At 53.2% G+C, this 13217-nt stretch overlaps 3 protein-coding genes across 3 annotated transcripts; 2 read left to right on the top strand and 1 right to left on the bottom strand.

The window, feature by feature from the left end:
• Positions 1 to 2400: 2400 nt before the first annotated feature.
• UV8b_01370 (uncharacterized protein) lies at positions 2401 to 7429 on the top strand (the record flags this gene model as incomplete). Its single annotated transcript, XM_043138868.1, has 4 exons — positions 2401 to 3297; positions 3384 to 5154; positions 5362 to 7234; positions 7300 to 7429. 4 exons carry the CDS (start codon positions 2401 to 2403, stop codon positions 7427 to 7429), a joined length of 4671 nt encoding a protein of 1556 aa, XP_042994802.1.
• A 172-nt stretch (positions 7430 to 7601) lies between these two features.
• UV8b_01369 (uncharacterized protein) lies at positions 7602 to 8133 on the bottom strand (the record flags this gene model as incomplete). Its single annotated transcript, XM_043138867.1, has 2 exons — positions 7602 to 8022; positions 8093 to 8133. The coding sequence occupies 2 exons, from the start codon at positions 8131 to 8133 to the stop codon at positions 7602 to 7604; spliced, it is 462 nt and encodes a 153-aa protein (XP_042994801.1).
• Positions 8134 to 9448: 1315 nt separating this feature from the next.
• UV8b_01368 (uncharacterized protein) lies at positions 9449 to 12639 on the top strand (the record flags this gene model as incomplete). The annotated part of the gene is made up of 3 exons (XM_043138866.1): positions 9449 to 11113; positions 11199 to 12283; positions 12351 to 12639. The coding sequence occupies 3 exons, from the start codon at positions 9449 to 9451 to the stop codon at positions 12637 to 12639; spliced, it is 3039 nt and encodes a 1012-aa protein (XP_042994800.1).
• Between the last annotated feature and the right edge of the window lie 578 nt (positions 12640 to 13217).

Genomic DNA, 13217 nt, shown 5'->3' with positions numbered 1-13217 from the left:
CTCCTTACCCCCTTGATCTACGCCCTGCTCCCGTAGCATGTCGAATCCCACGACGTGCACCTGTATGCTGCTTGTGCTGGGTCATTCTGCACGATTTTCCATCATCATGACAAGGTACTCCGTACATCGACAGCTGGGAAAAAGGATGTGGTGGACTGGAAGCCGCCTGCACGATATACTCAGGGGCAATTGTTGGGCCGCTAGCATGGTAGCTTCGAGGATGGGCTTATTCCCCCATGCAGCCTTGTGATGGGTTAGGTACCAGAGGGGGGGGGAAGGGGGGGAATGCAGTCCGTATCGCCATCGCCATCGCCATTACCTCGCATGCGCATGCGGCTAAGCGCCGAGAAAGAGGCTGGAGGGACGCGTGCAGCAGCAACTTTGTGCACTGTTGCGAAGTGAGCAGGAGGTCTGGAGTCTGGTGGAAAGTAAAACACGAAGGGCAAGGCGTGTGCTGGCTGCAGGGTTAACTGCAACCCGAGACAACTTCAAGTAGCACGCACGGCCAGCTAAGGTTGTTGAGTCTCACAGACTCCAGGGTTTACGGCTGCACGGCTCCATGCGGCTATCAATTGTGTTGATAAGATCTGAACTGGGGTTGTTAGGTTATGTCAGCAAGGGGCACCCGTCAGTCAGGTCACCACCCCGGCGCAGCGCAGAAGGCGCCCAGTCGAACCGCGCTCTGTTTGGCTGTGCGGAACGCGCTGGCGTACATTCTTCTGCCGAGTACTCCGTACTCCATGCAGATACGGGGCGACGAGGTGCCTTGGGAAGGTACATGTACCTACCTGGTAAGCTGCAGGGGAATGGCGTTGGTTTCCGACGGTCCACAAGGAAATTGAGCATCAAGGCTCATCAGCAATTGAAGTTGACGACGAGTCAATACGAGTCAATAGCTTCCAGATAGAACACACGGGGCTGCGGGCATCTCAAGACCTCTGAGGCACAAGCATAAAGTACCCGAGGTTCCTGCTGCCTCTTTGCAAGCACCCACCCATGCACTCCATACTACACAACATTGAAGGTACCTTAGCTTCCCGGGAGCTAGCTACGGGGCTGTGACGTCTCACACGGAGGCCACCCGCACAACGTCACGTCACAGTCAGTCAGGTCGATGCATCCACGGGGCTGGAGAAATGGGCCGATACATAGCAAGTACCCGGCCTCCTACGACGTGGCGGGTGTACGGCACGTTTGCTAATGCCATTGATGACTTTGTGCTTGGCACAATTGACTTACACGAATCCGGACAACGTCCCTCCCCGCAACTGCAATCATGAAACCGCCGCCGGCCGCCCCCAGCCTCTCAACTGCTGCCCCACTCGTGGGCGTGGGCCCTGTCTAGCGCCCAAGTGCAGCTAGCCTGCTCCTCCAAGTAGGCACAAGCTGGGTACGGAGTACGGAGTACTGTCTGGTCCGTAGTTGCGGGAATTGACGCTGGCTGGTCCCTGCAACCTGGGTGGTGCCTGGAGCCTGGACCGAAGCCCAACGGGGCACTGGGGCCAACTGGTTGCTCAGACCTCAGCGGCTCATAGCTCATAGGCTCAGAGGCTGGCTCAGGCCAACCAGACCAAGACCAGACCAAGAACAGACCAAGAACAGACCAAGAACAGACCAGACCCCGTCGGTTGACTTCGACCGCTACGGTGCCGCCGTTTGAATTTTGACGTCTTCGCCAACCTCTAAACCTTCCTCCGGCTCCAAACTTGCCACCACATTTCCGCTTGCCAGCCGGCTCATCTTTGCTCGTGCCTGATCCGAACCAATCCAGCAGCTGATGAGTCGTCAGTTAGCTTTGCCGCTCGCTGCGCCGCCTGCCAACTCGGAAACCAGCTCATCGACGCACGCAATCAGTCAAGCCTCCACTCGCCAGCTCCGTTCCTGAGACTCGCAGCGACTTGCTCATCAGACTGCACGTAGCTCTGCAAATGAGGATCCACCGAGTACTTGGAGCTGGGGGCAGCATTCAGTCTGCTTGTATTTGCTAACCTTGCAACCTCATCGCTGGCTGTTGGCCATAAGTCAAGGCGCCTGGGGGGCATATCTTTTTGGCCTCGCATTGCTTCCCTAATTTCCCTCATCTTCATTCTTTTCTCTCCCTCTTTTTTTTTTTTTTCTTTTTTATTTTTTTTTCCTCCTCCAATCAACCCTCAACAGTCTCTGCTCTGCAATTGGCCAGCGGAATCGACTCGACGCCAGCCCGCGATACGCAAACGGAAATATACCTCGACCTTCTCTTGTGAGCAGCAGGCGGCTTGCCCGCGTCGTCTTGGCTCGCTCAACATGTATTCCGGCGGCCAAAGACATGTCCCGAGCAATGATCCCACACGCTCTTTCCAAGTCCCTCCTCCTCCGCCACTATCGACTCCATTGACGACCGGTCCTGCTTCCACCAACCCAATGATGAACATTCCGCCTCCACCTCCAAGGTATCCTGGCGTTCTGCCAGGTGCCGCCGCCGGACTCATGATTCCTCCTCCCCCAGGGCCGCCGCCTGGCAATGCTCTCAGTCAGCAAACGACGTGGCATGGCAACTACGGGAAGCTCTACGATGCTCGAAATGGTCTCAACATTCCCCCACCGCCTCCTTCTGGGCTCCAACATCAACCCTACAACCCAAAGCTGCATGCCCAAATAGCAGCCGCCCATGTTATAGCCATGCCCCCTCCGCCCCGACCGAACGATTCCATGAGTATGAGTGCGACCTACATTCCAACAGGTGGGACATATGGTGAAGGGGTGGGAATTCCCGGTCTAGGTCCGAGCGATCCCTCAACGTCACAAAGCTCTTGGTACGAGACAAGCAATGCTAGGCCACCGACGGATGATGCGAATGCCAGAGATCGGCTTTACCAGTCGAGTGTTTCTCCATTCGCTTCTACCGGTGCTGCTGTCAGCACAGTACCGCTCGAGCTAGCTGCTCAGTGGCCACTTGACACCGTCTTGATATGGCTTGCGAAAAATCAATTTTCCAAGGACTGGCAGGAGACCTTTAAGAGCTTAAATCTATGCGGGGCTCAGTTTCTGGAACTTGGCAGCATGCACGGTGGGCGTGGAAACTTTGGCATGATGCATCAAAAAGTATACCCGCGCTTGGCTCAAGAATGCTTCAACAGCGGTACAGGTTGGGATCAGACTCGGGAGCGCGAGGAAGGTAAGCGCATGCGTCGACTCATCAGGAGCATCGTCACTGGCAAACCTGTCGACCCGTCCAAGATGGTGAGCAGCCATAATCGAGCCAGCTCGGTCACCGCTCCATCTGGCAATAATGCTTTGGAGTCGTCTGAATCACCCAACGTGAGTTTTCGTCACCCACCATCTGCGCACAAGGTGCGGTTTTCCCACGACCTCTGGCGTCGGTCTCTCTCTAATATGCTACATAGACACCCTTGAATTCGGCTGGAACATCCGGGAGTGGCAGCTTCGCCGCTCGTCAGTTTTCCCAGAATCGCTCAACCACCATGCCCGCGCTCGGCAATGGTCCTACAAACCCCGACTCCGATCATCGATTGGGTCTGAAATACATTGACACAGACGGCAGCCGGAAGCTCAGCTCTACTGACAATGCGAATGCCGAAAGCGGAACGTCACGTGGAGAAACAGGACGTAAAGACAGTCCGCATGGCAGTCCCGTGCCTCAGCAGCAGCTTCTCTTCTCATCGGCGACGGCACCGGTACTGTCCACATCGCCAGCATCTAGCAAGTTTGGCCATCGCTCTCGAAACAGTGTGGACTCAATCACCTCCAACGCGGCCATCTATGGATCTGGCGTCCCTGCCGATGCTGCTACAATCTTTGGCAGGGGATTGACTACCGCCGAAGCCATAGCAACATCTCGAACTCATGAATTGCGCCCCCGTCACTCGCCGCAAGAGTCGGGCGATCGATCTGCCGGATTGGATCATCCAGCGTCTGCAAAGGACTCCAAGAGCTTCTTAAGTTTTTTGTCGAGGAGAAAGAAGCAAAAGGACGATGGTTCCTTCCCATCGCCAGATGACTTTGACCCTCCCGAATCGCCGGTGGCTACGGCCAAAACTCTTCCTGGTGTGTACGGTGCCTTTAACGGAAGTGATTCGCATCTGGAACGTCTGGGCTTCAACATTGCTGGTCAGCAGAAGGATCACGTCGCAATGGCGCAGAGACTGAAACGCACCAACGGCGCCAGGACGCTTGTTCTAGCAACCACCGACCACTGGAATTATCGCATGTGTGACATCACTGAAGAGGAATCAGCTTCAGAGATCCGTCGAGCCATATGTGCAAACCTTGGCTTGACAGGTTTCGAACAGTTCTCCATCTTCGCGACTGAACTGGGGAAATTTGATCATGCAGAAGCACTCGACGATCAACAGATCCTTACTGATAAGCGTGTGAAGGGGGATTCTAATGGTTCGCTCAAATTCTTCGTATCTCCTATGAAAGCAGGCAACGCCTCTACCTCCCACCAGGCTCCTGCCTCATTGTCCCCAGATTATATCCCACCTGGTGTGGATGAAGATACGTATAATCGCAGCAGGCAGAGGTCGAGCTCATCACCCCCATCCTCAAGAGCGAACCATCCTAGCGAGAGAATAGATGAGAAAGCTTTAGCCAAGGAAGCCAGTGAGTACCGAGCGGAGATTGAGAGGAAGCAACAGGCATACCTTGCGAAGAGGAAGAAAGCGAACAAGAAGTCAAGCGCGACAGCGCCAGAGGTGGCTGCAGGATATGGGATTGTGGGCCGTAATGTCGACTTTGATCAACCCCGCATCTCACCGTTCGAAGACAAGAAGCCGGAACCCCTCTTGCCGCAGAGACGACCCCCAGCGCCGCCGAGTGATCCATCGGCCACACTGATCAAGGCCAATTCTTTGAGCCGGCGCCCAGGTCTTGGCACAAGAAGTTCAAGTAGCAGCACGGACAGCACTTCCTCACCAAGGTACCCACTCTCAACCGCGGCCTCAGAGTTCGAAGCTGCAGACAGTCATCGTAAGACAAAGCACCCACAGGCCATGACTGGCAATGGCGGAATTGGAGCTGCTCTTGTGGGCATTGGCAGGAATATGGGGGCCGTCGGCCAATCTAGCGCCTCCGGGCTCAAGATAACGGTCACAAATTGCGTTGAGCCATCGTCCGCTTCACCGGCTGGCAATAGCAGCAATCAGCAGCAATCAGGTAAGAACCCATTGTTCAGTGCTAGTTTCGGCCAAACTGTCAACCACTTCAAAGGCCGTTTCTTGACACCAATACCATCAGCTTGGGTAACCTTGCATTTGCCATGCCTGGCTACTAGCCTGGCTACCCGTCAATGCTTGCTCTTGCTCTCCCAAAGTTGATTTCCGTGGAAAAAAAAAGAAAAAGAAATTGCTAAGACCATTGAAGCAGGGCCAAAAAGTGTATCGCCTGGCGTCGTCAGCCCCAGTTCATCCCGTTCACAGACAAAGGGATCCACCGACTGTTGCGTCTCAAAGAACAGTTTCGACGAACCGGATATGGACTGGAATGACGGAGAAGTAACATTCTCGAAACCGCCATCTCCTTTGAAATCATCCGCTCGATCTGCAAACCCTCCTAAAGACGATGATAGCGACGACTCAGACGATGGCCTGTTCGCCATTCCTTTAGCGGGGAGAAGTAGGGGCAAAACCGCTGGCGCTGGTGCCAATACTTCATCAAACGAACAATCTGATGCAGACAAACGGCCCAACCTGACGCTCAGCACCTCACGCAAAAGCAAAGCCCTGTCTGTGTCCTTTCAATCCCCCCATTCGCATGCCAGCACGGGTACCGCTGAGAGCAGTACGGATGGTGGGGCTAAAACTTGCACGAGCTCTCGGCGAACTCCTGGAACGCCTGGAACCGATGCATGGGACTCGGATGAAAAGGATACTCAAATCAGTCGCCGAAAGTCGTTTATCGAAAAGGACGTGTGGGCCAATCGCCCACCTACAGACGACTTGCTTAACAATTTGGACGATTTCTTTCCGAATCTCGACCTTGACGAGCCTGTACTGGAGGAGAGTGCGAGCGGAGACTTACCGCCCCTGCCGACAGGCGGCTTTGAAAACCACGACGGGTCTGATTTCGGTGCTAGCTATGGAGCTGCTGTGGCAAACGACGCGCCTGCAGACATGCCGCCGTCTCGAGAGCCATCTCTTTACAGTGACGGAGATACCCTGGGCTCGGATCAGTCAACCCTCAAGGCCGTGGAGCTGCCCATTTCCAGTCAAACAGTAGCTCAGCGAAGCATACGGCGGTCGGGCGGATTGGGCCGAATGAAGTCGATCCGGGAAGTTGCGCGAGGCGCTCATGAAGCAAACAAGCGATTCACAAGCGTTTCCCAACCCGTGGACAGCAAGTCGCAAGCCAGCCTTATCCGCCGCAAGAGTACCAAGATGTTCAATGCCAACATTGTTCAAATTCGACCCGATCAGCGGGGCAGTATAGTTGTACCGGAAATTCCGCAGGATACAATACCCAGGAGGCAAACAACATTCAGGTGGTTCAAGGGTCAGCTCATTGGCAAGGGAACATATGGCCGTGTCTACCTTGGTATGAATGCCACCACGGGCGAGTTTCTGGCCGTCAAGGAGGTTGAAGTCAATGCGAAAGCTGCTGGGGGAGACAAGGCAAAGATGCGGGAGATGGTGGCAGCGCTGGATCAAGAGATTGACACGATGCAGCACTTGGACCATGTCAACATCGTGCAATATCTTGGATGCGAACGCAAGGAGACAAGCATCAGCATCTTCCTCGAGTACATTTCCGGCGGCAGTATCGGGTCCTGCCTGCGGAAGCACGGCAAGTTTGAAGAGCCTGTCGTGTCGTCACTGACTCGCCAAACCCTGTCCGGGTTGGCTTATCTGCATCGCGAGGGCATCTTACACCGGGACTTGAAAGCGGACAACATCCTGCTGGATCTGGATGGAACCTGCAAGATTAGCGACTTTGGCATTTCCAAAAAGACGGACAACATCTACGGCAACGACAAGACCAACTCGATGCAAGGCTCAGTGTTTTGGATGGCACCCGAGGTGATCCGGTCGCAAGGGGAGGGCTATAGCGCCAAGGTGGACATTTGGAGTCTGGGGTGTGTGGTGTTGGAAATGTTCGCCGGACGCAGACCATGGAGCAAGGAAGAAGCTGTTGGAGCCATCTACAAGATTGCGAACGGAGAGACACCGCCGATTCCGGAGGAAGTGGAAGACACCATTGGACCTCTGGCCGTGGCGTTCATGATGGACTGCTTTCAAGTGTAAGTCACTGCAGGAGACGCGACATGGTGCCCTGGTACTCAATGCTAAATGTGTCATGCTGCAGGAATCCGTTTGATCGTCCAACTGCCGACGTACTTCTCTCACAGCATCCATTCTGCGATTTTGACCCCAACTATAACTTTTACGACACGGAGCTTTATACGAAAATCAAGGACGCGTACCAAACTACATGATGCGGCTTAGCCGCGTACGACGAGCAATGCTTTTTATTTAGATTTAGAGGTTTTTTTTTTCTTTTTCTTTTTCTTCACCTGGCCTTATATATTTTCAGCGGTATCATCAGACTTGACCGGTTTTCCGGACCATTGGCTTCGGGCAACTGAATCTTGAATACATTTTCCAGGGCTACGACGCACAGATATTTCTTCGAATGAACCGTGGAGAATTGCGGAATCGCATCAGCGTTGGGAGAAGGACGGTTTTGGGGGATGACGAGACTGGGGCAAAGCGAGTAGAAATAAGTCCTTGGAGGTGATTGCGCCGCAGCGCATGCTGAATGGCATGGAAGAGGCCTTTCCAAATGCTTTGGAATCCCCACCGGAGAACGGATGTATAATGGGCAGTATACCTTGCGATGCTCGGACGACTCTGCATTTTTGCCTGCTGCTGCTTGATGGGTTTGAGAACAAGACGCCACTTCTTATCCCAAAAGGCAGATGTGACGAGCGCTAAAACGCAAAGCCAGCCGAGTCGCAGAGTGCAAATGCGCACGAGGTACAGAAACGCGGCAGTCTTGTCCCGATCTGCTATTCTTCCTGTTGGGCCTCTTTGACAAGAGTCGAGATCAGGCAGACCAATGAGTCAATCCGTCTACTAATAGTTACCTCCTATCCTACCCCTTGTTGAGTTGACGTGCTCTTGTGATTGATGCTACCATGTGGGCCAGGGGCCTGGGGCACTCCCGTACGGAGCATGTGGGGCGGGTCCTTAGTATGGAGTACACCAGGCAGGGTTGTACTCCGTACTCCGTACTCCAGAGTCCGTACTTGCGTCACCCCTGGTTCGAGCGACAGCTGTTCCCGTTCGCTAAGATGGCTAAAAGTACATAATCACGGAGAAGTGGTAAGACTATATTTGCGGTGTCTAAACAGAGCTGACGAGTGCGTGACTGCCGCTGGGAATCCAGCTTGGCGCGCCGTGTCAAATAGTACGTATAGGTGCCCTCGAAGTGACCACATGTAGACATCAGGTTGAGGGACAGGGCAGCCCGCCCGCTGTTTAGAGGTACGGGGGGTGTGGGGGGGGGTGTGCTAAGAGAAAGCACGGCTCAATTAAGCGGGGGGCGACATGGAGGAATTAACGAATTAACGCACCAGCTAGCAGAGAATGCAACATTCGGAGTACATAAAGTCAATTTCATGGGCAGCGCCGACTTCCATGCACATGCAACAGGCCGTGGGCCAAGTTGTCTGATGTCCCCAGCCAGCTTCAGTGGCAGTGGCTTCAGTGCTCCTTCCGGTCGCCTTGAAACATGAATGTTCTCAGGTGCCGTTGCTCCTGCCACCTTTATAATAAGGTTTAGGCAGGTCCAGACGCCAACGAAACCAAAGAAAAAAAAACAAAAAACAAAAAAAAAGAAAAAGAAGAAGAAGAGGCAACCCGGCTTGCGGCAAGCTGCTTTTTCCGTTTCTGTCCTCTTCCGCTTCCCTTTCCTCCCACAAGCATTTTTGCCTTTTCCCATAATATCATCGGGCAGACAGCTTGGCTTCGAATGAAAGCATTTGCTTTTGCGTTGCCCTGCTCTGCTCTTGCATCCCCATTGATTATATATACTTTTTTTTTTTTCGTTCCTCTTTAGGTTATTGTTCCTCTACTCAGCGCCTCTTCATTTCTGGCTGGGTCGCGTTGCGTTATTGCCTCTACCCCAACGGGGTTCCGAGTTCCAACTGTCCGGCTGCCAATAGATGTCAATTAGGCCACCGCCTGCCTGCCTCTGCAGTTCGCCCGTGTCTTTCCGTCTTCTTCTTTTCTCATTTCCCTTCTTGGCCATTCTCGCAATCCCACTTCGTGCTGGGTCATCTTTCTCGCACCGCTCGGCGGGCTCGGGGCCCAAAACTTGAGGAAATGCCACCCCTCTGATTGTTTCAAGTGCCGCTCAACTAAGAACTTTTGAGTCTTGCTTCCATCAGTCAGGTCACCATTGCTACATAGCGTTTTGTCGGTCAGCTCATTGGCGCCGCAGATTGTCCAGGATGCGGAGAAGACGCAATAAGCTGTTTACGTTTTGTGCTGCCGTAATTGTCATCCTTCTGTATCGTGTGCTACAGAATTCCTGGCAGGGGCAACGGCTAGGACGTACGGATCCGCGACAACCTCTCGTCGTCCCCGTCAGATCTGAAGACAGACATGAAGAAAGGCCCCAGCCTCCCCCCACCACGGAACAATTGCCGCAGAAAAACGCCGGCAAGCAGAAGCCCAAGATCGATCACGTTGCTCAGAAAGCAGCCAACGATGAAATTCTAGGCACCACGACGCCAGCAACACAGACAGGTGGTGACAGAACTAGCAAAGGCGCGTCACATCGCGATGCGCCTGCCGATCGCACCAGCGTCGGCGGCGTTGCCGGCTTCAACCCGGAACCGAAGACAGACACGGAGGAAGTCAATGCCAATCAAGTCGAGGCTCACTTGAAGGAACCGATTCAGCGCCTAGGGACATCAAATGCGATACCGACTTCGACTTCAACATCGGCATCGGCACGGTCCTCGCCCACCACCCCAAAGGAGCATTGGATAAGGCCCAAAGAGCATTTTCCATTGCCCAAAGAGTCTATCATTACGCTCCCTACTGGGAGTAGGAAAAAGATTCCAAAGATCCAACATGTGTTCTCCCCCGAGGCTGAAGGGCCCAAGAAAAAGCGCTTACAGAGACAAGCGATGGTCAAGCAGGAAATTCGACGCTCTTGGGCGGGTTATAGAAAGTATGCCTGGATGCACGATGAGTTGTTGCCAGTCACTAATCGATCGCGTGATCCTTTCTGTGGATGGGCGGCCACGTTGGTTGACTCCCTCGATACACTATGGATTGCCGGTCTAAAGGCTGAGTTTGACGAAGCAGCCAGAGCGGCTGAAACCATTGATTTCACCTATACAGAACGAAGCGAAATCCCCGTCTTTGAAACCACCATTCGCTACCTAGGAGGGCTAGTGGCAGCGTATGACGTCAGTGGAGGTGCATCTGGAAGCTACTCATTCCTCTTGGACAAGGCTGTTGAGTTGGCCGAGATATTGATGGGAATCTTTGACACTCCAAACAGAATGCCTATTTTGTACTACGAGTGGCAGCCAGAGTCTACGTCACGCCCGCGCCGAGCCCGTCGCGTAGGCATAGCAGAGCTAGGGACTCTTTCACTCGAGTTCACTCGCCTGGCCCAAGTGACTGGCCAACACAAATACTACGACGCTGTCGATCGCATCACTAATGGCCTCGTCGAGTTGCAGAAAAAGGGTACTCTTATACCTGGCCTGTTTCCCGAAAATCTGGATGTGTCAGGCTGCAATAAAACAGCCGCAGTAGGCCGCAGTTGGAGGGCTGCCCAAAATCGGGCCAGTTCGGCAGACACTCTGCACGACCTCAAAGAATCCAGAGGCAGGAGTAGCATAATGATGCCTACTGACGATGACCGACTGGAAAGACGGGCATCCTCACTTTCTCAGCAACGGGAAATCGACGCTGCCCTTGTAGACGCGATACGAGGCGAATCAAGGTCTCGACCGAAATTTCAAGTCCCCCTTGTCGACGATGGAACCGACGACGAACTGGACTGTGCTCCTCAGGGAATCGAACCAGGGATGATTGGCTATCAAAAATACCACGTGGGTGGCGGACAAGACTCGGCATACGAATATTTTGGCAAAGTAAGCGTTTGAATTTTGAGGCATGGGCCAGATTTTTTTTTTCCTCTTTTGCCCTCGTGGTCGCTAATCGCCTGTCCAACTCCAGGAGTATTTGCTGCTTGGTGGCAAAGAAGGTAAATATCAAAAGCTGTACGAGGATACCGTTGAAGGTATCAACAAGAACCTTTTATTTCGACCAATGGTTCCTGGTGACTGGGATATCCTTTTTCCCGCCAAGGTTGGTGTTAGCCCCTCTACTCGGGACCAACCGAATCCTGAATACGAAGTGACGCACTTGACTTGCTTCGTCGGCGGCATGTACGCCCTTGGGGGGAAGCTTTTTGGCAGAGAAGAGGATCTGAACTATGCCGAGAAGTTGACAAACGGCTGCGTCTGGGCATATCAATCAACTGCGACAGGAATAATGCCCGAGCATGGAACCGTCGTCCCTTGCCCCACTCTCGCAAAGTGCGCTTTCAACGAGACTGTATGGTGGAGGGAGCTTGATCCTTACTACGGAAGTCGCGAAGGTGAAGCTGTTTACGGGGGAAAGAGTGGAGCAGAGCTTGACGACCTCGATACGGAGCAGACTGGGGTTTCAAAGGCAGTCAAACCGCTCGCTGCTGAGACGAGTCAAGCCGTCCACGAAAGCGGGGGACCTGCCGCAGCTTCAGCCTCGACATCTACCGACTATCTGAGCAAGAGGGCTGTGATTCCTGACGGTTCCGTGAACCAGCGAGGTTCCAGCTCCGGGTTTTCACCTGAGGATGAGCTTGTTTTGAATACGAAAGGAAAGACCAGAAAGGCGAAGCAGCACGACTCTGAGTTTTCAAACGAGAGGGAAGCCGAGTATCCCGGGCGCAAAGACAAAGATGCGGAAAAGCACGGCTCTGGTTTCTCAACCGAGGCGGAAGTAGGAAATCCCGAGCTCAACGACAAGGACCTAAACCAGTACGACTCTGAGGTGTCAACCGAGACTGATGCTAAGTATCCCAAGCTCAAAGGCAAAGACGCGTACCGTTTGCGCTCGCGACCCTCTACTATTCCGGAATACCGGCCGGGCCAGGCGCGCACGTCCGAAACCAGAGCTAAAACACCACTTAACTCTCATCGAGAGTACGTGCAACAACAAATCAAAGATGGCGTACCTCCAGGGTTCAGCGGCGTTCTAAGGACCAAGTATATACTAAGGTATGTCGCTTCGGTACCAGCTTGGTCATGAGGACAATGGTGGTTTGTGTGCTAACGTCTACTCTAGACCAGAAGCCATTGAGTCGGTATGGTACATGTATCGCATCACGGGCGATCCAAGCTGGATGGACAAGGGCTGGACCATGTTTGAAGCAACCATGAAGGCCACAAGAACCTCTACCGCCAATAGCGCCATTTACAACGTACTCTCGAAGAGGAGCAGCGTTACCAACGAAATGGAGAGTTTTTGGCTAGCGGAGACGTTGAAGTATTACTACTTGCTCTTTTCAGGCCCCGACGTGATTAGCTTGGACGAATGGGTTCTCAACACCGAAGCCCATCCTTTCAAGTTGTAGCTTTACAATTGCACTGCGAGTGGGTGACAACAACCGTTGGCTTTTGCCGGCTTCAACCACCCCCTCTCCTCCCCCTTTTTTTTCCTCTTCTTATTTTTCTCTTTTTTTTTCCTTTTTTTTCTTTTTTTTTTTTTTTTGCCACAGCACTCGTACATGGGCGCAAAGCAAAAATCATCGGCGTCACGGCGTTCAATCGGAGAACAGGAGGGGCAATCCATTTCTTCCCCCCTCTTTTCTTGTGGTTTAGTACCTTATTCAGTTAGATAGCAAGGTACTGCTTGTAACGGGGAAAAAAAAAAAAGCCCACCAAACGTCAAACTGGTCCCCTTGTTTGAAAAGCGTCACTCGATTTTGCGCATTATTGTCAATATCCTGCCATTGCTGCTGCCAAAAAGCAGTGCCGACGGCAGCTCAGCCTCAGCCTGACAACTTGTAAGATGTACCTGGTATGTACATGTATGCAGGTATTTTGAACCTACGGAGCACGGAGCACATGCGTAGTGACCTGGACCTGACGCAACAGAGTATGCTTCCTTGCATAATCCTTGCATAAGTGCCCTGCCTGCATGCGAACCCCG

Source organism: Ustilaginoidea virens, chromosome 1, assembly GCF_000687475.1.
Source record: "Ustilaginoidea virens chromosome 1, complete sequence".
Lineage (NCBI taxonomy): Eukaryota > Fungi > Ascomycota > Sordariomycetes > Hypocreales > Clavicipitaceae > Ustilaginoidea > Ustilaginoidea virens.
This window is presented reverse-complemented; position numbering and strand designations above follow the sequence as displayed.